Source organism: Schistocerca americana, chromosome 1, assembly GCF_021461395.2.
Source record: "Schistocerca americana isolate TAMUIC-IGC-003095 chromosome 1, iqSchAmer2.1, whole genome shotgun sequence".
Taxonomy (NCBI): Eukaryota; Metazoa; Arthropoda; class Insecta; order Orthoptera; family Acrididae; genus Schistocerca; species Schistocerca americana.
In genome coordinates this window covers 25229060-25255907 of record NC_060119.1, presented here as the reverse complement: position 1 = coordinate 25255907, position 26848 = coordinate 25229060, and the positions used below count along the sequence as shown (strand labels likewise).

At 42.8% G+C, this 26848-nt stretch overlaps 1 protein-coding gene across 1 annotated transcript in view; it reads right to left on the bottom strand.

The window, feature by feature from the left end:
- LOC124622409 (differentially expressed in FDCP 6 homolog) overlaps positions 1 to 26848 on the bottom strand; it is a 118627-nt gene that overhangs the window by 41525 nt on the left and 50254 nt on the right. The window contains exons 5-7 of the mRNA XM_047148100.1: positions 22882 to 23126; positions 22327 to 22528; positions 11069 to 11235 (exon numbers count right to left, since the gene is read on the bottom strand). Of these exons, the coding sequence (XP_047004056.1) occupies positions 11069 to 11235; positions 22327 to 22528; positions 22882 to 23126 (614 nt within the window). The remainder of the gene's footprint in view (positions 1 to 11068; positions 11236 to 22326; positions 22529 to 22881; positions 23127 to 26848) is intronic.

The window sequence follows — 26848 nt, the reverse complement described above, 5'->3', positions numbered from 1 at the left end:
TAATCTTAATTCCTTTTTCCATTTACTTACTTTGTAGTGGTAGAGTTGCCAATAACAAAATTCAATTTCAGTTGAGCTATGTATTACAAATCCAAAATATTTTAAACACAAATAATTTTCATACAGATTTTGCTACACAGATTATGTCTCCTACAGACAGGTTCTGTTATTTCTCGGCAAGTACAAAGCAAGAGCTTTAGAATCCCTGGAAATTCAAATGAAAAATAAATATACTGGGTTAGGCACCCCTTTACACATTATCTGATTATCTACGTTTAAGGTTGGTCAGTCGGTCAGTTGGTTTGGAGTGAAAGTGACTAAACTGTAAGGTCATTTGCCCCTTCACCCATTATGTGGCAAACCAGCAGTAGTCATCAAAGGAAGGAGGCGAAGGCAAATCCTGGAAGCCTAAGTGGAACTAACACAATAAAAAATTTAAAAACAGAGATAAAAGCACAAAAAAAGGACAGCACAGACAAATCCTCAAAATATCAGTAAACACAATGTGTTAACACCAAGAAATGAAAGAGAATAAAAAGGTGGAAAGGGTATAGGCCAGGCTGGGCCACTCAGCAATGACCACAAGGGGACCTGTGGGGGGGATAAATAGAAACCATATTCGCAGGCAAAACTTAACACCTTTGCGAGCAAAACTTAACACTAAGTAAGCCACTTTGGCATCGTCTGTGAGCACCAGAGGTATTGTGTCAGGAAGATCAAGATGCTGCCTCAAAGCAGTCAAATTAGGGCAGTCTATGAGTAAGTAGCCCTCCATCAGGAAGGCTCTGCATCAGCAGAGAGGTGGAACCTCATGTCTGAGAATGTGGCCATGGGTCAGCCAAGTGTGGTCAATGTGAAGTCTACGGAGGACACGGATACTGTGCAAGAAGCATGCAGGGAAGACTGTCACATGGTCATGGTCTCCTTAATTGTCCTCAGTTAGTTTGGGGAGATCAGGGCAGATCAATCTGAGTTCAAGATTCTGGTACTGGGATCCCAACTTCCAGAATTAGCATCATGGTGGTCATCTTGGCCAAATGGTCAGCTCATTCATTTCCCGAAATCCCAAGATGACCAGGAGTCGAAATGAAAATAACTGGCCGTCCACCCTGATGGAGGTCAGAGACAAGATCATGCATAGCTGTAACCAGTGGGTAAGGAGAGCAGCACTGGTCTATAGCTGAAGGCTGCTATGGGAGTTACTACAGATCAGGATACTATTGCCAGTGCAAGAACAAACATGGCTAAGGGCTAATTTAATGGTCATCAACTCGGCAGTACAGACACTCCACCAGTTTGGCAGAGGGTGGAGTTCACTACACCGAGCATGTGTGTAGCAAAATCTGTTTGGCCTTTGACTGTTGAACCTTCAACGAATACCACTTCTGAACCCGGATACATCTCAAGGACAATGAAGAACAGGCAATGAAAAATCTCAGGGTCAACAGAATCTTTTGAACAAAGAGAGATTTTGAGAAAAATCCGAGGTCAGGGCACAAGCCACGGGGGTAGATGCGATGTATCCCTGACCACAGGCAACAAAGGAGAAAGTTGTAGTTCCGAACAGAGACACTGGAGGCATGCAGCAATGGTATATTCAGTTTTGGGTCACTGTTGTGGGAGATGCAGCTTCCTTCCAGGGATAATGACATGAGAGTCGGGATGCTCAGGAAGCTACAAATGTGTATAGTGGGATTCAGCAGATGATGGTGCCTAATAGGTAACAGAGGGATTCCAACATCAACTAGTGTGTTGTTCATAAGGCCAGTCCACAATGCTCTTTCTGCAAGTTGGACACCACAATCACGAATGGGGTCCAGTATCCGCAATGCCGAGGGTGATGCAAAACTGTACGCAAGACTCCCATAATCAAGATGGGACAGAATCAGGGCTTCGTAGAGCTACAAAAGGGTAGAGTGATCTGCACCCTAGCCAGTGTTACTGAAGCAGTCAAGTGTACTGAGGTATCACCAGCACTTTTGCTTATGGTGGCAAAGATGGGGAAGCCACGTCAGCCGGGGAACAAAGACCAGTCGCAAAAAGCTGTGCATCTCAACTGCAAGAAGTAACTGATTATCTAGGAACAGGTCTGGGTGTGGGTGAGCAGTGCAAAAGTGACCATGACAAGTCCTGGCGGCTGAAAAGCAAACGCCACAGGTGAGAAACCATGACCACGCCTTATGTACGGCACTCTGTACGTGACCCTCAGCAACCACCATACTAGAGGAGCAATAATAAAAGCATAAATTGACAGCACACAAGGAGAGCGATACCAAATACCCCACAGCTGCCACTGGGCCATTGATGGCCATCAGAGAGAAGGTGATGCTCAGGGCAGATACCTGCAAAACCCCGTTTCTCTTGAATACGTGGGGTACTGAGTGAAGCACCTACTTGAATCCACAACATACAGTGTGACAGGAAGTTCTTGACAAACATCCGGAGTGGACCCCAGAAACACAATTTGTACAATGTAGTAAGGATGTGGTGACACCATGTCATGTCATGTCATGTCATGTCATGTCATGTCATAAGCCTTCTGGAGAACGTAAAAGACAGTTATGAGCTGCTGCTGATGCGCAAAATCCGTGGAGTGGCCTTTGTGAAAACTGCCCTGAGATGGAGCCAAAAGGCCTTGTGACTCAAGGAGTCAACACAGCCCCTTGCTCACCGTGCATTCGAGCAACTTACAGAGAACATCAGTAAGGCCGATTGGGTGATAACTGTACATCTCGAGGGGGATCTTACGTGATTTCAGCAATGGGACTATCGTGCTTTCACACCACTTAGTTGGGAGCTATTCATTATTCCAGATCTGACTAAAGAGTGCAGGATGTGATGCCGACAATTCACTGAGGGATGTTTGGGACATTTCAGCATTTATTTGTGGATGCGGTCACGCCTTGGGACTCTATTAGAGCAATATGCTAGGGCAATGGAGAGTTCTAATCCACTGAATGGAGCATTATATGGCTCCACGTGGCAATTAGTAAAAGATAAGCACATTCAATCCAACTGCAGTTTTACGAGACGAAAGACAATGTGGTAGTGCTCAGACAGAGATGAGCGAGCATAATGCTCAGCAAAACGTGTGGCAACAGTGTCTGGATTAGTATAAATGGCACCACTGAGGAAATACTTGGTTCACCTGCAGTGGAGTGGAAACTGTAGAGTCATCTGATCTTTGCCCATAACTGTGATGGAGAGGTATGTGACCCAACACTGAAACATACCATTTCGAGGATTCTTGCTTTCAGAAATTTGTGAGGTAGCAAATGTGGGTGCAGAGTTGTTTAAGGGCACTGAGGTGCTTCAATGAGGGGAACCACTTATGGCATTGGAGAACTCGCCTGTAATCTCCAATGGCCACAGCGATCTCTGTAGTCCAACAGGGTACCATCTTCCTACGGAGGCATCCTGAGGAAGAGGGACTGGCTCGGTTGGCTGCCAACACAATGGCTGCTGTTGTATGCTGAACAGCTACATCAATAGTGCCTTGTGGCGGGGAGCTAAGGACTAAAGCAGAGGTGAGCCCATCCCTGGCAGCATTATGCAGAACCCATTTGGGCAGGCGTCCAGGGGAGCAATGTTGAGGAAGGAACAGGAAGAGGGGGAAGTGGTCACGACCACAAACGATATCGTGTACTTCCCACTGCGTAGCTGGTAGAAGATCGATGGCCAAATAAGTTCCATGTGTCACACTTCACTGTATGGGGGTACCAGAGTTCAAGAGGCAAAGATCGAGTTGTCCCAGTAAAGTTTCAATTTCTTTGCCACAGTCAGTGATCATTGTTCCACCACACAAAGGTTTATGGGTCTTGAAGTCACCCAAGACTAAGAAAGGTGCAGGGAGCTGAGAGAATACTCCATACAGTACATCCTGGGACATGAGATCATCAGGAGGGAGATAAACATAAGAGACAGTAAAATCCTGATGTGCCCATACCCCAACAGCTAGAGCTTCCAGTGGTGTATCAAGAGGCACAAGGAAACTGTATATGGAGTTCAGCACGTATGTACAAATTCTACCCGATACCCTCCCACAGTCAGTAAGTTCTTAACATAACCCTCGTAGCCACGAATGGTAGGGGTGCAAGTAGCTGGAAATCATGTTTCCTGGATGGCAATACAGAATGCAGGGTATGTGTTTAAAAGCTGCTATTGCTCAGCCAAGTAGTGAAAATTCTGTTACAATTCTGCTGGATGATCAGACTGTACGAATACCGTGGGGAAATGAAGCAACCAGCAGGGAAACAGGTTCTCATCCCGGGTTACGTATTGCCACTGGCTGAACATCAGGGGATCCACTGACGTAGGTTCCATGGCATGTTGGCATGTTACCTGAGGAAGTCTGGTGCCTCGGGCACCACCATGATCTGCACCTTGGGCACAGAAGGATACAAGCAGAGGTCAGTGGTGGAGAGGCCACTGGTGTTTCCATCATCTTAGAGGACTTCTTTTCGTCCTTCTGCTCGTTAGAAAAAGAAGACTGAGACGGTTTTCGTGAACTGGTTTCAGGACAGAGGAAGACTGAGACGTTCATCGGCTAGCAGCATGTGGTTCCTTCAGCCACTGGCTGCCGTCTGGCTGTGGACCAGCAGGGACCATGGAAGAATGAGTACCAAGGACCATGGAAGGATGAGTACCAAGGGACCTCTTCCTAGCTAGAGAAGCACAAGGAGGATGATGTTCCACCAGCTGGTGGCTGAGGACCAGTGTGCCCAACAGGTGGGGAGCCAATGTTCCCAAAGTGGGTGCAGTGGAAGCACAAGAAGGGGGAGGGGGGGGGGAGGGGCATATGTCTATAGGGTAGGGGGGTGGGGGGACAGTTATCAGGAGGTGGCTCTAAGGGCCCACAGTAAGAAGCGCAACAGATGAAGGCACCAGTGATAGAGAAGACAACAATGTTGCAGCTGTAGCATTGGATTGTATCATTTGTCTGGGACTAAGACACTCATTTTTTTCTGGCCTCTTGATATGTGAGCTTGTCCAGTGCCTTATACTCCTGGATTTTCTTCTCTCACTTAAAAAAATGGAGTTATCTGGTGAGTAGGAAGAGTGGGACTCAGCGCAGTTTACACAGATTGGTGGAGGGGCACAAGGAACATTCACGTACAGCAGACGCCTGCAATTCCTGCAGACAGGGGTAGCGGTCCAGTGGGCAGACATACATCTGATTTCACACACCTGAAGCGTCTCATATGAGGAGAACAATAGCATTTAACATCGCAACAGCAGACCACCAACCTGACCTTCTGAGGCAATGTATCACCTTCAAAATTCAAGATGAAGGTCCCAGTAGCAACTCTGTTTTTCCCTTGGTCCCCTGCAGAGACAATGGATGAAGTGTGCACTTTGTCGCTCTAAGCTGGCCTGCAGTTCAACATCAGATTGCAAAGGAGGGCATGGTGAAAGATGACACCCTGGATATATTGAGACTCCAGTGGGGAGTGAGAGTCATGGGGATGTCACTGAACCTTTCACAAGAGAGAGTGACTGTGAATGACTGGGCAGGAGATGATGTTTTAATGAAGAGGGAACTGCTCTTCATCTTAGAGATGGCTCCAACTTCCCCACATTTGTCTTCAGTGTTTTCTACAAAAACAATTAAGCCTTTGAGGCCAAAAAGGTGTCCCTGTCAGCCCTGGTACAGACCAGGTATTGGGGGAGGATTTTGCTCCTTGTCATTTAGTCCTGCATTCCACTCAAGGTGTGGCAAGGGAAGAGAATGCATTGGGATTGTACTTTGCTGCATTGTACAAGGTCTTTCCATTTGAAGAGACTGCTGCAGCCACGTGATCACCAGTGGGAGAAACTAAATCGATTCATGTGCGAATTATCCACCACAGTGCCACTCACTTCAAATGAGGGCTCTCCCCATGGGCACCACACAGCCACAGCAATGGCTACCTGGCCAGTAATCATGATGGGTACATACTCTGTGGCATATGTAACGAGTGTGTAGTGCTGGCACCGACAGTGTGATCACTGCATGGTCAGGGGGATACCATCGTGCAGGTACTCGACGACCCCTGCCACCTCTCACAGTGGGATGGCTACTGTGGTGGGTTTTGGGCGTGCTATGACAACAGAAAGGAAGTAAGCCATGGTGGAAGGGCACAAAGGTTGAGCATACATCACAGTGGGCAACCTTCCCTGCATGACACACACACACTTGTGTAAAATTTGGAAAAGATGGAAGGTCAAACCCAGGAATGTAGTGCTGCGAGCGAAACTAGAAATCGAGACCAAAATTGAATAAAGTCCAAGTAGGGTGCACTCAAAGGATCATCTGACGGAAAGTCAGAGGAGGTAAGTGATACTCGAAGTGTAGGTTTGCAGCACAGAAAGAGAAAGCACTGCTGCAAAGGGTGTGGCCCCGAGGCAGCCAAGCACATACTCACCAAAGAGTCAGGTGACCACTGGGGGCTATGTTTCAGGTCACAAAAAATTTTCCATCTATTCAGTATTAATTTTTCATGTCACTTTGAACATTGGGAAAGTGGCCTTCTCAGTAGCGGTAGGAGTAACAGTCAGGCTGATGGACTGATATGTACTCGTAAAATTGGACAACATGGCCTTGGTATATTGGTACTGTGAACAGTTGAATGCAAGCAGAAACTACAGCTGTTATTTCTACTGAGGGCCTGCAGCTATAGATAGGACTTAATGAAGATGGCATCCTCTTCGAGCAAGTACCCAATTTAAACCTCTGGACAAGTGCTACTCAGAAGGATGACATCAGGAAAAACACAACTAGCTCTCTACAAGTCAGAATGGGGACTGGTAGATCCCTTAACTGGCTAGATAGGTTAGAAAATTTAACAACTTCTGGTCAAATGAATATGGGATTATAAAAACAATATCAAACAGGGATAATGCAGGAATAGGTCTAATAAAGAACAAGATAATAGAAATGCAGGCAAGTTATGGCACTAAGAACAGTATAGTGAATGCATTATTGCAACTAAGATGGACATGAGCCAACAACCACCACAGTAGTACAAGTTTATATGCTGATGGACTGATATGGACTCGTAAAATTGGACAACATGGCCTTGGTATATTGGTACTGTGAACAGCTGAAGAATTATGATTCAAGAACTATGGAGAGACTGAAATAATATATAATGAGGAAGAAAAAATATTCAGGTAATTAAGGATGATAAAAATCTGATTGTTTTGGGGGACTGGAATTCAACAGTATGAAAAGGAAGAAAAGGGAAAATAACATTAGATGACAGATTGTAGAAAAGAAATGAAAGAAAGAAGCTGCCGGATAAATCTTTACATAGAGCATAATTTTTTCCTTGCTAACACTTCATTAAAAATAATGAAAGAAAGTTATAACCACATAAGAGATCTGATACACTGGAAGCTCTGAATTTTATCACAGAACTGTATAAAATAGGTTTTGAAACATGATTTGAAACTGAAAATCATTTCCACGGGAACGTGTTGACTTGGGCCATAATTTACTTCTTTCATATTTTGGATTAAAACTAAAGAAACTGCAGGAAAAAAGTTAAGGAGATTGGTTCTAAATAAGTTGAAGGAAGAATTTGCTGAACATTTCAGGATATTAGACATCTATTGACAAACAGAGCAAAGGAATAGAACAACAAACAAATACAGAACTTCAAAAGGTGAAATAGTTAAGACAGCAGAAGGACAATTAAATACACAATACACAATAGAAATCCTTGGATAACACATAAGATGTTAAATTTAACCGATCAAAGGAGAAACATTAAAATGCAGCAAATGAAGCAGACAAAAGTGGATACATATGTCTCAAAAATCAGACTGATAGGAAGTGCAAAGTGGCTAACCTAGAAGATTAGATGACAAATGCAAGACTGTAAAAGCATATGCGGTTAGCAGAAAGATAGATAGTACCTAATGAAAATTTTAAGAGAAAAGATAAGCAGCTGTGTGAACATCAAAATTTCAGATGACAAGACATACTGAGAAAAGAAGGGAAGGGTGGATGTATAGGAAATGACTTGGACAGCACGGATATAGAAAGAGAAGGGTAAGTCAATAAATATGAGATGGGATTTGTGATACTGCAAGCAGAATTTGACAGAGCACTGAAAGACCAAAGTTGAAAGAAAGACCCTGGGTAGAACACATTAGTTATAATCAGAGATCCTGGAGGACCAACCATGTTAAAACTGTTCTACTGGAATACAATAATACATGAGACAGGCAAAACATCCTTAGACTGCAAGAAGAATGTAATAATCATAATTCCATGTGCTAAGTGGTATGATTATTACTGAACCATCAGAAGAATACATCGACTGGTAGACACCACCTTGGGAAAGGTCAGTTTGGATTCCGGAGAAATGTACGAACACAAAAGGCAATACTGACCCTTTGACTTATCTTAAAAGACAGGCTGAAAAAAGGCAACCTAAGTCTACACTATTTGCAGATTTAGAGAAAACTTTTGACAATTTTGACTTAAATACACTCTTTGACCCCCCCCCCCCATGAACCATGGACCTTGCCGTTGGTGGGGAGGCTTGCGTGCCTCAGCGATACAGATGGCCGTACCATAGGTGCAACCACAATGGAGGGGTATCTGTTGAGAGGTCAGACAAACGTGTGGTTCCTGAAGTGGGACGGCAGCCTCTTCAGTAGCTGCAGGGGCAACAGTCTGGATGATTGACTGATCTGGCCTTGTAACACTAACCAAAAAGGCTTTGCTGTGCTGGTACTGCGAATGGCTGAAAGCAAGGGGAAACTACAGCCGTCATTTTTCCCGAGGGCATGCAGCTTAACTGTATGGTTAAATGATGATGGCGTCCTCTTGAGTAAAATATTACGAAGGTAAAATAGTCCCCCATTTGGATCTCTGGGCGGGGACTACTCAAGAGGGCATTGTCATCAGGAGAAAGAAAACTGGTGTTCTACGGATTGGAGCGTGGAATGTCAGATCCCTTAATCGGGCAGATAGGTTAGAAAATTTAAAAATGGAAATGGATAGGTTAAAGTTAGATATAGAGGGAATTAGTGAAGTTCGGTGGCAGGAGACACAAGACTTTTGGTCAGGTGAATACAGGGTTATAAATACAAAATCAAATAGGGGTAATTCATGAGTAGGTTTAATAATGAATAAAAAATAGGAGTGCGGGTAAGCTACTACAAATAACCTAGTGAACGCATTATTGTGGCCAAGCTAGAAAAATTCGGAGTAGGTATTAAAATCCATGGAGAAGAAATAAAAACTTTGAGGTTCGCTGATGACATTGTAGTTCTGTCAGAGACAGCAAAGGACTTGGAGGAACAGTTGAATGGAATGTACAGTGTCTTGAAAGGAAGATATAAGATGAACATCAACAAAAGCAAAACGAGGATAATGCAATGTAGTCGAATTAAGTCAGCTGATGCTGAGGGAATTAGACTAGGAAATGAGACACTTAAAGTAGTAAAGGAGATTTGCTATTTGGGGAGCAAAATAACTGATGATGGTCAAAGTAGAGAGGATATAAAATGTAGACTGGCAATCGCAAGGAAAGCGTTTCTGAAGAAGAGAAATTTGTTAACATCGAGTTTAGAGTTAAGTGTCAAGAAGTCGTTTCTGAAAGTGAAGCCATGTATGGAGTGAAGCCATGTATGGAAGTGAAACATGGACGATAAATAGTTTAGACAAGAAGAGAATAGATGCTTTCGAAATGTGGTGCTACAGGAGAATGCTGAATATTAGATGGGTAGATCACATAACTAATGAGGTGGTACTGAATAGAATTGGGGAGAAGAGTAGTTTGTGGAGCAACTTGACAAGAAGAAGGGACGGGTTGGTAGGACATGTTCTGAGGCATCAAGGGATCACAAATTTAGCATAGGAGGGCAGCGTGGAGGGTAAAAATCGTAGAGGGAGACCAAGAGATGAGTACACTAAGCAGATTCAGAAGGATGTAGGTTGCAGTAAGTACTGGGAGATGAAGAAGCTTGCACAGGATAGAGTAGCATGGAGAGCTGCATCAAACCAGTATCAGGACTGAAGACCACAACAACAACAACAACAACAACAACTAGAACAACAATAACAACACTCTTTGATATTCTGATGGTAGCACGGATGAAGTAAAGGGAGTGAAAGGTTATCTACAACCTATACAGAATGCAGACTGCAATAAATGTAGTAGGGAAGGGAATAGGAATGTTATAACCAGTCCACCATTTCACTGAATCTGTACATTGGCCAAGCAGTAAGGGAAACCAAAGAGAAATTCATATACGAAATTAAATTTCTGGAAGGAGGAATTAAAGCTTGGAGGTTTTCTGTTGACAATGCAATTGTGTCAGAGATTGTAAATGATTGGGAAGATCAGGTGAACAGAAAGGATAACGTCCTGACAGCAGGTATGAATATTTAAAATAGTAAAACAAGGGCAAAGGAATGTGGTCAAATTGAAGCATAAGATACTGATGGAGTCATATTAGACACTGTAAGTAGGAGAGGAGTTTTGCTATTTGACAAATAAAGCAATAGACAATGGCTGAAGTACTGGGGATTAAAATGTAGCATGCCAGTAGCATCAAAAGCTTCCATCTAAAAGATATCAGGTTAACAGCGAATATAAAGTGTTAGGAAGGCTTTCCTGAGAGTTCTCCTCAGGGTGTAACCTTGTAATGAAGTAAATTGGTGGATGATCAACAGTTCAGACAAGAATAGAACAGAAGCTTTTCAAATGTGGTGCTACAGGAGAATGCTGTAGATTGAGTGGATCAGGTACCTAGTCAGGAAGTACTGAACTGAAATGGGGGAAAAATCAGTTTACAACACAACTTGGCTAAAAGAAGGGATTGGTTTGTAGAACAGATACAGTGGCATCACGGATTAGTTAATTGACAACCAGGATACGAAGATTGCAACAGTTGTGCAGAGATGATGAGCCTTGCACAGGAGGAACTAGCACCGAAAGCTGCACCCTATCAGCACTTGGAATGAAGACCACAATGAAAAGTTACGGAGGGGCAGCCACTGTCTGGACAGTTGTAAAGCAGGCTGGGTAGTGACAGGAGTCCACTGCCTAACAAGAGTTTAAAATCGCACCTCGCTTGGAGATTCCTCACAATTTCTTCATCTCGCTTCGCCTGAGTTTCTTCCTCTAGTAATTTTTCAAGTCTGCGACGAACATCTTCCAAGTCCTGAAGCCTTCTTTCCTCCTCTTTGTGGATTTCTTCAAGTTCTTTTGCTTGCGTTTCTGCAGCTAAGCGGGCCTAAAATGAAAGAATAAGGAAAATTAGAAAATAATATTGTACAGAGAGTAATTTCACAAGATCGATCACACAAGATCGATCACACACACACACACACACACACACACACACACACACACACAAAATCCTACCATGGGATGTACCTCCCATCATGCCTTTCACTGTGGTTAGCAGAGTATGGACGTGAATGTATAAAAATAAATTAAAATGGAACTACCACGCAGAACACAGTTACATCTCTACAATCTTCAGAAAAGCAGTGATAACTGGCATATGGTACTTTCAGTTGTGAATGGGAGTGTAGTATTACAGTGAGCAGATGAAACAGACAGTGGGAACTGGAAGGGGACGAAAAGTGCAGAGCAGTGGGGGCTCTTACTGTCAGGACCACTGTCTGCCATTTGCAGCTTATACAGTCTGATTCAGCCAAGATGTCCACTGGAACTGTTTAAAACATCGTAATTCTGTTTTCATCCAAATGTGCTAGGGAAAGTCGACACTAAACGTGGAAAATTTGACAGTAAACAACATGCAGTCTCTTTTCCTGACTACATTTATCACAGAATTCAACTTTGCTTTTTCAAATAGAACTATAGTAATTTCTGCTGCTACTATCATAGTTCAAAAAGGGACAAATTTGACAGCATTTCCCTCTTTAAAATCCAATTAGCAGTTTTGAAGAAATTACAACATTTAGGATTTATGTGGACAGACCAACGAGATTCCTTTGATATCACAACACGTGCTGCAACAACGAGATATTTTAATTCTCTTGGTTGTCAGCCGCGTGGTGTATAATCTTCATCTTTGAATTTACCCCAGTGAAAATCAGGTGAACGTGCAGGCTATAAATGAAGAGTCACAAGTGGTAAATACATTTAACAAATATTTATTAAATACAGTAGAAAGTATTGGGAAAACAGTTAAAGAGAAAAATCACAGCAGTATGTTGAAAAAGGAGCCTACATAAAATTCAACAATACCAGAGAAGGAAAATTGCTATTCACCATATAGCGGAGATGCTGAGTCGCGATAGGCACAACAAAAAAATTCACACAATTATAGCTTTTGGCCATTAAGGCCTTTGTCAGCAGTACACACACACACACACACACACACACACACACACACATATACTCAGGCAAACGCAACTTGTACACACGTCTGCAGTCTCAGAGAACTGAAACCACACTGCGAGCAGCAGCACCAGTGCATGATGGGAGTGGCGACTGGGTAGGGGTAAGGAGGAGGCTGGAGTGGGGACGGGGAGGGATAGTATGGTGGGAGTGGCGGACAGTGAAGTGCTGCAGTCTAGACGGAGGGCAGGAGAGAAGGTGTGGAGGGGATGACGGCTGTGTAGTGCTGGAATGGGAACAGGGAGGGGGCTGGATGGGTGAGGACAGTGACTAACAAAGGTTGAGGCCACGAGGGTTAGAGGAATGTAGGATGTATTGCAGGGAAAGTTCCCACCTGTGCATTTCAGAAAAGATGGTGTTGGTGGGAAGGATCCATGTTGCACAGGCTGTGAAGCAGTCATTGAGATGACTGATATCATGTTTGGCAGTGTGTTCAGCAACAGGGTGGTCCACTTGTTTCTTGGCCACAGTTCGTCGGTGGCCATTCATGGGGACAGACAGCTTGTTGGTTGTCATGCCTACATAGAATGTAGCACAGTGGTTGCAGCTTAGCTTGTAAATCACATGACTGGTTTCAAGGGTATCCCTGTCTTTGATGGGATAAGTGATGTTAGTGACAGGACTGGAGTAGGTAGTGGTAGGAGGATGTATGGGACAGGTCTTTCATCTAGGTCTATTACAGGGGTAGGCGTCATGAGTTAAGGGATTGAGAGCTGGGGTTGTGTAAGGATGGACAAGTATATTGTGTAGGTTCAGTGGACGGCGGAACACCACGGTAGGAGGGGTGGGAAGGATAGTGGGCAGGACATTTCTCATTTTAGGGCATGACGAGACGTAATCTAAACCCTGGCGGAGAATGTAATTCAGTTGCTCCAGTCGTTGATGGTACTGAGTTACTAGGAGAATGCTCCTCTGTGGCCGAACTGTGGGACTTAGGGAGGTGGTGGGAGACTGGAAAGATAAGACACAGGAGATTTGTTTTTGTACAAGGTTGGGGGCATAGTTGCGGTCAGTGAAGGCTCTCTGGAACAATATATGACATAGCTCCATTCAGCAGTACTAAACAGTCCTCCAAAGTAGTACGTTCAGTCAACGATTTAACAATTGCAAATTTCAGGGAAAGCCTACAGCAGTTAGACTGGGATGACGTGTACCATGAACCTGATGTCAATTTAAAATATAATTTATTTCATGACACTTTTGTAAATGCATTTGAAAAACTGCTTCCCCAAGAAAATAGTTAAATATACTCGTAAGAAACCATGTAACAAACCATGGCTTACTAAGGGTATAAAAATATCTTGTAACCGGAAAAGGGAAATGTATTTGACAGCAAGAAAGAGTAGTGACCTAGAAACTATCAAACATTATAAAAACTACTGTGCCATATTAAGAAAAGTTATTAAAAAATCCAGAAGTATGTGCATCATGTCTGAAATCAGCAACTCTGATAATAAAATTAAAACAATTTGGAATATTATTAAAAGAGAAACAGGTCAACCAAGAGCACAGGAAGAAAGTATTACCATCAAATTGAATGAAAACTTTACGAACAAAAAGTCAGAAGTTGAAAATATTTTTAATAATCATTTTCTAAATGTTGTGGATATAGTAGGATCCAGGTGTTCATTAGAAGATCCGGGTGTTCATTAGAAGATGCTACGCTGTTAATGGAAGAGGCCATACCTATGCAGTTTGATACAATTGAAATCTCACCCACTTCTCCCTCTGAAATTAGGAAAATAATAAACTTGCTTAAAAGCAAAAACTCACATGGAATTGATGGCATTTCCAGCGAAATACTAAAAGCTTGTTCTCAACAGATAAGCAAGATTCTCAGTCACCTGTGTAATAGCTCTCTGGAACAGGGCATTTTCCCTGATAGACTGAAATATGCTATTGTTATACCTTTACATAAAAAAGGGGATAGATCTGATGTCAACATTTACCATCCAATCTCCCTTTTAACAGCTTTATCCAAAATTTTTGAGAAAGTTATGTATTCAAGAGTAGCTTCACATATCTGTAAAAATGAAGTACTAACAAAATGTCAGTTTGGTTTCCAGAAAGGTTTTTCCAACAGAAAATGACATATATGCTTTCACCAATCAAATTTTGAATGATTTGAATAACCGAACACCACCCATTGGGATTTTTTGTGATCTCTCAAAGACTTTTGATTGTGTAAATCATGAAATTCTGCTAGACAAGCTCAAGTATTGTGGCATGAGTGGGACAGTGCACAAATGGTTTAATTCATGCCTAACTGGAAGAGTGCAGAAAGTTGAAATAAGCAGCTCTCATAATATGCTAAGACCAGCACATTCCTCAAACTGGGGAACTATCAAGAATGGGGCTCCACAAGGGTCGGTCTTGGGTCCTTTGTTGTTCTTAATATATATTAATGACTTGCCATTCTATATTCATGAAGAGGCAAAGTTAGTTCTCTTTGCTGATGATACAAGTATAGTAATTACACCTGACAAACAAGAATTAACTGATGAAATTGTCAATAATGTCTTTCAGAAAATTACTAAGTGGTTCCTTGTAAACGGACTCTCACTGAATTTTGATAAGACACAGTACCTACAGTTCCATACAGTAAATGGTATGACGCCATTAATAAATATAGACCTTAATCAGAAGCATATAGCTAAGGTAGAATATTCAAAATTTTTAGGTGTGTCCATTGATGAGAGATTAAATTGGAAGAAACACATTGATGATCTGCTGAAACGTTTGAGTTCAGCTACTTATGCAATAAGGGTCATTGCAAATTTTGGTGATAAACATCTTAGTAAATTAGCTTACTACGCCTATTTTCACTCATTGCTTGCATATGGCATCATATTTTGGGGTAATTCATCACTGAGGAATAAAGTATTTATTGCACAAAAGCGTGTAATCAGAGTAATAGCTGGAGTCCACCCAAGATCATCCTGCAGACATTTATTTAAGGATCTAAGGATATTCACAGTATATATACTCTCTTATAAAATTTGTTATTAACAACCAAACCCAATTCAAAGGTAATAACAGTGTGCATAACTACAATACTAGGAGAAAGGATGATCTTCACTATTGAAGATTAAATCTAACTTTGGCACAGAAAGGGGTGAATTATACTGCCACTGAAGTCTTTGGTCACTTACCAAATAGTATCAAAAGTCTGACAGATAACCAACAAGTATTTAAGAAGAAATTAAAAGAATTTCTGAATGACAACTCCTTCTACTCCATAGAGGAATTTTTAGATATAAATTAAGAAAAAAAAGAAAAAACCAAATAAAAAAATTTTAAAAACAAAAAAAATAAAAAGTTGTTATATTAACTTAATTATGTCATGTATTGGAAAATTTGACTCGTTCCACATCATTACGAAATATCGTATTCATGATCCATGGAACTAGTATTAATCTAATCTAATCTAGTGAGACCCTCAGTATATTTTGAGGAGGACTGCTCGTTACTGCAGATGCGATGACCACGGGTGGCTAGGCTGTACGGAAGGGACTTCTTGGTATAGAATGGGTGGAAACTTCGAAATTATAAGGTGTCCATATCAACGGGATATTTTAAATTGGAAAAGTGCCTGTTGGAGCTCCTAAACAACTTAGTTCAGCCACATTTGCAGCTGGCCGTCCAGCTTGATAGGGGTCAGAGACACAATCCTGGATATCCATAATAAGTGGGTGAGGAAAGTAACAGTGGTCTATAGCCTGAAGGCTGCTAAAGGAGTCACTACAGATCAGGATACTCTTGCCAGTGCAAGAACTAAAATGGCTACGGGCTGATCTAATGGCCATGAACTCAGCAGTAAAGACACTCCAGCCGTTTGGCGGAGGGTGGAGTTCACTGTACCGTGCACGTGTTTGTATACATAGCCTGTACGTCCGACTGTCGAGTCATCTGTGAATACCACTTCCAAATCCAAATAGGTCTCAAGGACAGCTAATAACTGGTGGCAAAAAATCGTGGGGCCAACGGAATCTTTTGGACCAAAGGAGACATCAAGACAAATGCGAGGTCTAGTCTAGGATCAAGCCACGAGGGGTGGGGGTGGGGGGTGACTGTGGAGGAAGCTGCAGTTCCGAACAGAGACACTGGAGCTGTGCAGCAACTGTAAACTCAGTTCTGGGTCATTGCTGTGGAAGATGAAATTTCCCCTCAGGGAAAAAGGATACAGGAGTTGTGATGTTCAGGCAAGCTACGAATGTTAAACCATAATTCAGGAGGTGTTGCTGGTGCCTGATAGGTAACAGAGGGACTCGCAACGGCAACTAGTATGCTGCTCACAGGGCTAGTCCAGAAGGCTCTTGTCCGAAGTCTGACACCACAATGACGAATGGGGTCCAGTATCGGCAATGCTGAGGGTGATGCAGAACCATACACAACATTCCCATAATCAAGACGGGACAGAATCAGGGCTTTGTAGAGCTGCAAAAGGAAAGAGTGATCTCCACCCCAGCAGTGCTACTGAAGCAGTGAAGTGTACCGAGGTGTCACCAGCACTTTTGCTTACAGTGGCAAAAATGAGGCAGCCATGTCAGCCAGGGATCGAAGACCAGTCCCAAAAAGCTGTGCATCTCAACTGCAGCTAGACAAATCATCTGACTGATCATCTAGACAAAGCTCTGTGGGTGGGAAGTATAAAAGTAACCAAAGTGCAGGACACGTGTACTGGTGGTTGAAAAACAAAAGCCTTGTGTGTGAGCCCATGACCCTGCCTTTCATACGGCACCCCGTACGTGACGCTCAGCAACAACCACACTAAACGAGCAACAATAAAAGCAAAAATTGTCAGCATACAAGGAGGGCCCCACAGCCCCCACTGGGCCATTGATGGGCATCAGAAAGAGGGGCAAACTCAGTGCTGATCGCTGCAAGACTCCGTTCTCTTGAATGCGTGGGGTACTGAGTAAGCACCCACTTGAATCCACAACATACAGTGTGACAGGAAGTTCTTGACAAACATCCGGAGTGGACCCCAGAAACGCAATTTGTACAATGTAGTAAGGATGTGGTGACACCATGTCATGTCATGAGCCTTCTGGGGGTCAAAAAAAGACAGCGGTGAGGTGCTGCCAATGTGCAAAGACCGTGGAGTAGCCTTTGTAAAAATCGCTCTGCGATGGAGCCAAAAGGCCTCACAACTCCAAGAGCCAACACAGCCCCTTCCTTACCGTGCATTTGAGCAACTTAAAAGAGAACATCGGTAAGGCTGACTGGGCGATAACTGTACATCTCAAGGGGGATCTTACTTGATTTCAGTACTGCAACTACCGTGCTTTCTTGCCACTTAGTTGGGAACTCTTCATTGTTCCAGATCTGACTAAAGAGGGCAAGGATGTGAGGCTGACAATTCACTGAGGGATGTTTCAGCATTTATTTGTGGATGCGGTCTGGCCTTGGGACCATATCGGAGCAATACACTAGGGCAGTGGAGAGTTCCAATCCACTCAATGGACCATTATATGGCTCCAAGTGGCAATTAGTAAAAGATAATCACATTCGATCCACCTGCAGTTTTACGAGAAGAAAAACAAAGTGGTAGTGCTCAGACAGAGATGAGCGAGCATAATGCTCAGCAAAATGTTTGGCAACAGTGTCTGGATAAGTATAAATGGCACCACTGAGCAGGGGAGTGGAAACTGTAGAGTCATCTGATCTTTGCCCATAACTATGATGGAGAGGTATGTGACCCAACAGTGAAACATACCGTTTCCAGGATTCTTGCTTTCATCATTTTACAATGCAGCAAATGTTGGCACAGAGTCGTTTGAAGGAAATGAGTTGCTCCAGTGAGGGGAACCACTCATGGCATTGGAGAACCCGCCTGTGATCTCTAATGGCCACAGCGATCTCTGTAGTCCAACAGGTTACCATCTTCCTACAGAGGCATCCAGAGGGAGGGAGGCTGGCTCGGTTGGCTGCAAAAAGAATGGCTGCCGTTGTAAACGGAACAGCCACAGTGATACTGCCTTGCTACGGGGAGCTAAGGACTACAGCAGAGGTGAACCCATCATATCATGTATTCTTCAGTGCATAGCTGGTACAAGAGCCATGGCCAAATAAGTTGCATGTGTCACACTTCACTGTATGGGGATACCAGAGTTCAAGAGGCAAAGATCAAGTTGTCCCAGTACAGTTTCGATGTCTTTACCACAGTCAGTGATCATTGTTCTGCCAGACAAACGGTTATGGGTGTTGAAGTTGCCCAAGACTAGAAAAGGCGCACACAAGACATTCTGAGACAGGACATCACTGGGAGGGGGGACAAACATAACAGATGGTAAAATCCTGGTGTGCCCCTACCCTTACAGCCACAGCCTCCGAAGCTGTATCGAGAGGCACAAGATCACTGTATACAGAGTCCAGCACATATGTACAAACTCCACCAGATACCCTATCACCGTCAGTATGATTCTCAAAATAACGTCAGTAGCACAAATGGCAGGGGTCCGAGTTGCTGGAAATCATATCTCCTGGATGGGAATACAGAATTCAGCGTTAGTGCTTAAAAGCTGCTGCAGCTCAGCCAGGTGGTAGAAAAATCCATTACAATTCCATTGGTGTGTGGCCACTGTAGTTTTCTTGGTCTTAAAGGATTTCCTTTTGTCATTGTTCTCCTCCTCCTCCTCCTCCTCCTCCTCAGAAGTCAATGATGGGAAAGTTTCCCTGAATTGGTTTCAGGGACAGAGGAAGAATCTGATGGCTTGCAGCAGTCTGCGATTCCTTCAGCTGCCGGCTGGCATCTGGCTGTGGACCAACTGAAACCACGGAAGGGAGAGACCCATGGGACCTCCTCCTTGCCAGAGAACCCAGATGATGAGGAGGAGGAGGCACACCCAGCTGGGGGATGGGGACCAGTGGCCTCAGAAGGTGGAGAGCCAATGCTCCTAAAATGGGTGTGGTGGAAGCACAAGAAGGGCTCCAACGGCATGGGGTGGTGGTGGTGGTGGTGGTGGTGGCGGTGAGCAGTAAGAAACACAAGAGAAGAAAGCACCTCTGACAAAGAAGAGGCTGACATTGCAGCTGTAGTGCAAGACTGTATCGTTTCTATGGGATTAAGACGCTCACACTTTCTTCTGGCCTCTTGATATGCAAGCTCATCCAGGGTCTTACTCTCCTGGATTTTCTTCTCATGAAAAATGGAGCACTCTGCTGAGCAGGGAGAAAAGAGCTTGCCTCCGATTACACAGATGGGATAAGTGGCACAAGGAACATTCACATGCAACAGATGTCCACAATCCCTGCAGAGAAGGGTAGCAGTGCAATGGGAAGACATATGTCCAAACTTCATACACTTGAAGCATCTAATAGGAGGAGCAACATATGGTTTCACATCACACCGGTAGACCATCAACTTGACCTCCTCAGGCATTGTATTACCTTTGTGAGGCAAGACGAAAGCTACAGTAGCAACTGTTTTCTCTCGGTCCCCTACGGACATCACGGATGATGAGCACAGCCCGTCGCTCTAAGTTGGCTCGTAGCTCATTGTCACAATAGAAGATTACCATGAAATATGATGCCCTGGACCATTCTGAAACTCTTTCGGAGAGTGGTGGTCACGTGAATGTCACCCATCTTTCCACAAGACAGCAGTGCCTGTGACTGGGCAGGAGGTAATGTTTTAATCAGCAGGGAACCATTCTTCATCTTAAAGCTAGCTGGAACATCCCTGTATTTGTTTTTGATGTGTTCAACATTAAATAAATGCTTTGTGGCCAAAAAGAAGTCCCCGTCAGTCCTGGCACAGACCAGGTAGTGGGGAGAGAGTATTTCTTTTTGTCGTCTCGTCCTACATTCTCCCATGGGTGGCCGGGGAAGGGAACACATTGGGATCGTATTTTTTTGCACTGTACATGGCCTTTCCATTCCAAATGGGGGCTCTCCCTACGGGTGCCACCCAGCCTCAGCAACAGCTACCCGACAAGCAATCCATTGCTGGGAGTCTTTGTGTCCCAGTCACAATGGGCACATGCTCCGTGGCATATGGGGAGTGTGCAGCGCATGCACCAACACTGCGATCGCTGCGTGATCAAGGGGCTACCACCGTACAGGTACTTCACTACCCCAACCCCCCCCCCCCCCTCCCCCACACACATACACATAACACATAACAGGATGGCTATCGTGTTGCATTTTGGACATACTACAACAACAGGGAGGAAGGATGTCATGGTGGAAGTGCACAGAGGTTTGAGCATACACCTTAGTGGGTGACCTTCCCTGCTCAACACACACTTCTGTAAAATTTGGATAAGATGGCAGGTCAAAGCCAATAATGAGGGCCACTTAAGTGTTAACGGAAGGTGAAGATAGCACTGGCAGTGAAATTGGAAATCTACACCAAAATTGCAAAGTCCAAGCAGGGCCTGCACCGAATGGACCATCCAACGGGAAGAGATAGTCAAAGTGTAGGTTTGCAGTACAGAAAGAGTAAGCAGTGCTGGAAGGACTGGAGACAACACAGAATGGTGAGTCTCCTCAGGGTTTAGTGATACAGGTGTGTAATTACTTCTATTTCTTTTACTGAATATTGGTGTGATCTGGGCAATTTACCAGGATTTAGGAATGGATCTTTTATTGAGCAAACAATTGTATATGATTACTAACAAGGGAACATCCCCATCGCACCCCCCCTCAGATTTAGTTATAAGTTGGCACAGTGGATAGGCCTTGAAAAAACTGAACACAGATCAATCGAGAAAACAGGAAGAAGTTGTGTGGAACTATGAAAAAATAAACAAAATATACAAACTGAGTAGTCCATGCGCAAGATAGGCAATATTAAGGACATTCTGAGCTCAGGGGCGCCATGGTCCCGTGGTTAGCGTGAGCAGCTGCGGAATGAGAGGTCTTTGGTTCAAATCTTACCTCGACTGAAAATTTTACTTTTTTTATTTTCGCAAAGTTATGATGTGTCCGTCCGTTCATTGACGTCTCTGTTCACTGTAATAAGTTTAGTGTCTGTGTTTTGCAACCGCACCGCAAAACCGTGTGATTAGTTGACGAAAGGACGTGCCTCTCCAATGGGAACCAAAAACATTTGATCGCAAAGTCATAGGCCAACCGATTCCTCCACAGGAAAACACGTCTGATATATTCTATACGACACTGGTGACAGCATGTGCGTCACATGACAGGAAAATGTTGTCGACCCACCTAACTAGTACATTTGGCGAATGGGTAAAAAGATTCTTCTACCTTGCCCGATTTAGGTTTTCTTGTGGATGTGATAATCACTCCCAAAAAAGTGATGAAAACATAAGAGTTTGTCACATAAACTGAAAATAAGAAGTTAAACTTTTTACTCTAGGGAAGACTTGGACCGAGGACCTCTCATTCTGCGGCTGGTCACGCTAACCACGGGACCACAGCGCTCCTGAGCACACATTGTCCTTAATATTGCCTATCTTGCGCATGGACTACTCAGTTTGTACATTTTGCTTATTTTTTCATGGTTCCACACAACTTCTTCCTGTTTTCTCGATCGATCTGTGTTCAGTCTTTCAAGGCCTATCCACTGTGCCAACTTATAACTACATCTGAGGGGGGTGCGATTGGGAGGTTCCCTTGTAAGTACGGTGCTATTATATCAGTAGTCTCTGGAAATAACCTAACCGGTAAACAGGTTGGGCTGGAAGACTTGCCTTTATGAAGTTAATATTTTGTTACGCAGGGATATCTACTTCTAGATACTCATGTGGGCAGCTGTTCTTGATTCAAATTCTGGAATCTTTACTGCACTTCTTTGGTGAAGGAATTCTGGAAAGCCATGTTTAGTAATTCGTGTTACTTCATAGCAAAAGTTAGTTGCTTCTGCAAAATTTCTGTGTACAATTATTATTGGGTGTTACCATAACCAATAAACTAATGGACAGAGTAAACATCTGTTTTCCAACAACTAAAACGGAGAATTTGATAGTATTTAAAAAGGTACACCTACCATTTTCTCTGCTTGTAACTCTGCTCTCGTCTGTTCCATATCAATTATCTGACTTGTTCGACGTCTGTTCTCCTCACTTATTTTTAGGATCTCTGCATCTCTTAACCGCCTTCTACGATTTGCTTGTGACCTCTGGTAACCTTCACGCAATCCAGAATACGATATTGCTGTCTGCAAGGAAGATATCCATTGCAAACGGGTTCTGAAATAATTTAGTAGTTATACACTTTACTGATGTACCAACAATATTATTTATCAGTAAGAACATTTACATTTAACAGTGATTTCTACATCCATCTTAAGTAACTGTTTGTTACAAGAATGTTCATGGATTTTGTTGGGTTTACTGCCCACCTTAATGCCTACCACGTACTTTTACAAAATTGTTGTCTTGCAAGAGGTTATAATTATATTTACAGTTGTGGTGTTGGTGGTAGTGGTGATTCTAGTTAATTAGCACGAGTAAATTTATACGCTCTACTTTTTCTACTTTTCTTCTTAAATAAATAATTTAAGTAGGGAATGCAAAATGTATGTTCAAATATGACTATGTACCTGTGATCCATCGTGGCGAACTCGAACGTTCTGTCATTGGTATTGAGCACAAAACGAGTCCTGTCCCGGGTTGAATTGCTATTTGTTGGTGGACTCACATCTACTCTGCACTGGGGATCCAGTGGAATTGACCCACATTGTTCTCTCTCATTCTGACTTTTGAAGTAGCTCAACTCTGTTGGATGCAATACGAACCAATATTCCTTCAATGTTGGAAGAAGATACCCACGTTTATACAACATCCCCTGTAAAAGAACAGATAACAAATTGATTTTTATATCATAACATAAATATAACTTAAAGGATCATTTACACACGATAACAATGGAAAAACTAATAGTTACATTTGAATCACATCTATCACTTACTATGATTTGCTGAATGCCACAATTTTTTACAAGTAAAAATCACTTTTGCTTTTATGTAGTTTTAATAAAGTGATTGTGAAACTGTCCATACTGATTTTACATGATCTCTTTGTCCAATAAACAAAATTACGAAAGTAAATGTAGCTGCTTAACAACAGAAAACAAAGGGTTCTTGATCTTTTCGTAGGCTACACACTTAGTACAATTCTTCTACTGCCTGTTTTATCATCAATATTAATGCTAGCAAGGAAGCACTCAAGTACAAAGCTGTAAAATGCTGATGATGTTTACGGCTTTCAATGCCCTACATACTGTCAACCATGCAATCACAATACTGGCTGTTAAAGGCAATTGGGGCCGGGACTAGATTTATCCAATGGTGAACATAGCATGAGACTACAGAACAAATCAAAATGCTTAGTCAATGAGTAGCTGACAACAGTGCTAGTCGTGTCGATACAAAGCGGAGCAATGGTAATGATAAACAAAGCAAGCATTGTATTACACGGGATCTACCCAAAAAATTCCAGAACTATGTCCACAAAATTTTTCTACGCTTAACTTTTACTTATTGTGCATGGTCTCCTTTGAAATACCCTCCTCCACAATTGATACACCACTCCCATTGCTGTTTCCACTTCTGGATGCAGTCATGGTATGTCTCCTGCTGGATCGCGAAAAATGTCATGTGTGAATTTTCTTTTAGCTCATCTATCACTGCAAATCTTTTGTCCTTTCAATGGGGTTTTCAACTTTAAAAATAAAAAAAGGAAGTCTGCAGGGGCCTGGTCTGGAGAGTACAGAGGATGAGGCAACATAGTGATTTCATTTTTTGTGCAATAGCCACACACCAACGGCGATGAATGTGCGGGTGTGTTATCATGATGCAAGATCCATGAATCTCGCCAAATTGCAGGCATTTCCTTTTCACATTTTATCGCAGGTGTCGCAACACGTCTCGATAGTACCATCGATTAACAGTTTGTCCCTGTGGCATGAGTTCATGTTGAACTAATCCTTCAAAGTCAGAGAAAACTATCAGATTGGCTTTGACAGTTGGCCTGACGCGATGAGCTTCATTTGTCTTAGAGAACCTTTCCCAACCTATTGTGAGGATTAAACCTTGGTCTCAACATCTTAACCGAACACCCATGTGTCATCACCAGTTGTTTTGACAAGCTATTGGCCAGAAGTAATGCTCATACCATAGTTGTAGTTCCCTTATGCCCATTTTTCCAGTCTTTCTTGCTGTGACGTAAATATTCCATACTGCCTTGCAAGATCACGTACGTGAGAAAGAATCATAGGTGGCAGAGCATCTCCAACTTCTCAAAACACAATAAATAGCTTTCCAGCCAGTTTACAATCTAGATGAACAGTCGGCATAATTGTATAAATTTCCAGGTTTCCTTTCATATGCATCTCCTCTTGAAATCCTGATTAGTTGGAGTTGAAAACAAATTCCTAAGTAGAGTGATGAGATAAGTTGTTATTTATCTCACCTACAAATTTTCATGCCGATTCCGCAGTTGATGCTTTGTTTGAAATTCTGTTATCTTAAATTTTCCAATTCTGTAGCACTGTTTGAAGTTATGGAATCTTCATCTGATTCCATTGAAATCGCTGAAATATATGTCACAAGCAGTTTGATGTGGTCACTATCATGCAAATTCTGTAAATTGTACTGCGAAATGCGCAAACAACAGTTTTTGTAACAAGTACAACTTGTTCTCCCTTGAATATTCACAGTTTTTCTTATTCACTACACGATCATGTTGCTGTGGACTTATTCAAAACCTGTCTCCCCCCCCCCCCTCCCCCGCGCCTCCTCTCTTCTATCCTGCAGATGGTCTTCCTTGTACATACTTATGTTTAGTACACGGTCCTTGGATGATGGTCCTTTACTTTGTTTCGCTGAAGACAGGATTTGTTGCTTCCTGCCCAACAAGGATGATGAACTACATGGCTTGATGGTTCAACACCTATTTCAGTATCAGTTTCACTTGTTAAATATGTATCATCATATTTGTTAATTGTACTCCTCATGTACACTGTCTCCACAGTCGAGTGTATACAACACAACATGTCACCACTCATCTTGCAGAAACACAAATACTTCATCTGCAACTTCTTTCTCACTCCGCAAAATTCCTTGGGTGTCTTTTGGACGAAACGTCAACTTCGACAACTGTTGTAGGTATGTAGTCTTTTCAAAAATTTTGGAATATTCATAGTTCCACGCCAACAGTGTGTTGGAGCGAAATGTTGTTGGCATCCGTGCAACCATCTGTGTTTACCGTGTGAATGCCAGAAGTTTCGTTGCTATATGACTGTAAGTTATTCGTAAGTGCCATATTGAGCAGATTGTTGTGTCTCACAGTTTGCAAATTTTGAGATGTCAGAGTTACAAGAGCAACATATCTGTATTAAATTTTGCATGAAACTCAAGAAAACGTTCACACAGAGACACTAAATTATGAAGGAAGCCTGCGGTGATGACTGCTCAAGCCATAATTGGTGATACGTATGGTCTACATGGTTTATAAATGGTTGGATGGAAGTCAAAGATGACCCTCATTCAAAACACCCTATGAGGTCTACTTACGACGCTCATGTCAGAAGCGTCAATGAAATTGCACATGCCAATCAAAGACTGGCTGTCAAGAGATTGCAGAAGAATGTAGCATTTCGGTTGGAACATGTCACGAAATCCTCACACAGCATATGGGAATGAAACCTTTGATGTTGATGGTGCAAACTTCGTAATCACTGTGGCATGCCATTTGTCATTTGGTGTTCATGGTTTGTTTTGAACATTTCTTGTATGGCACCAGGGTCCATTTTGTGAAGAGTAATACAGACATCTCACACGCAGTTGATCTCTGTATCTCCTGGACACTCATTTTCTGTTGACCTCCTGATGCTCATGATGAGTCATTAGCAGCTAATATTTTTCCTGTCATAGTTGTTAACACAACACTTTCAAATGAGCCTTACTAAAGATTAAACTTGTGGGGATTTCCACATAGATTTTCTGAAAGTGTCTGATAGAAAGCTTGACCTTGAAATATTACTTGGTTCTTTCTATTTGACATCAACTATACATTTTCCTACTCAGGTGGTACAGGAAAGCAGCACACTGATAAATAACGTTTTCATACACCAAGACAAATTTGTAGTAGTTGTGGTCTTCAGTCCTGAGACTGGTTTGATGCAGCTCTCCATGCTACTCTATCCTGTGCAAGCTTCTTCATCTCCCAGTACCTACTGCAACCTACATCCTTCTCAATCTGTTTAGTGTATTCATCTCTTGGTCTCCCTACACGATTTTCACCCTCCACGCTGCCCTCCAATTCTAAATTGGTGATCCTTTATGCCTCAGAATATGTCCTACCAACTGATCCCTTCTTCTAGTCAAGTTGTGCTACAAATTTCTCTCCCCCCCCCCTTCATTAGTTATATGATCTACCCATCTAACCTACAACATTCTTCTGTAGCACCACATTTCGAAAGCTTCTATTCTCTTCTTGTCTAAACTATTTATCGTCCACGTTTCACTTCCATACATGGATACACTCCAAGCAAATACTTTCAGAAAC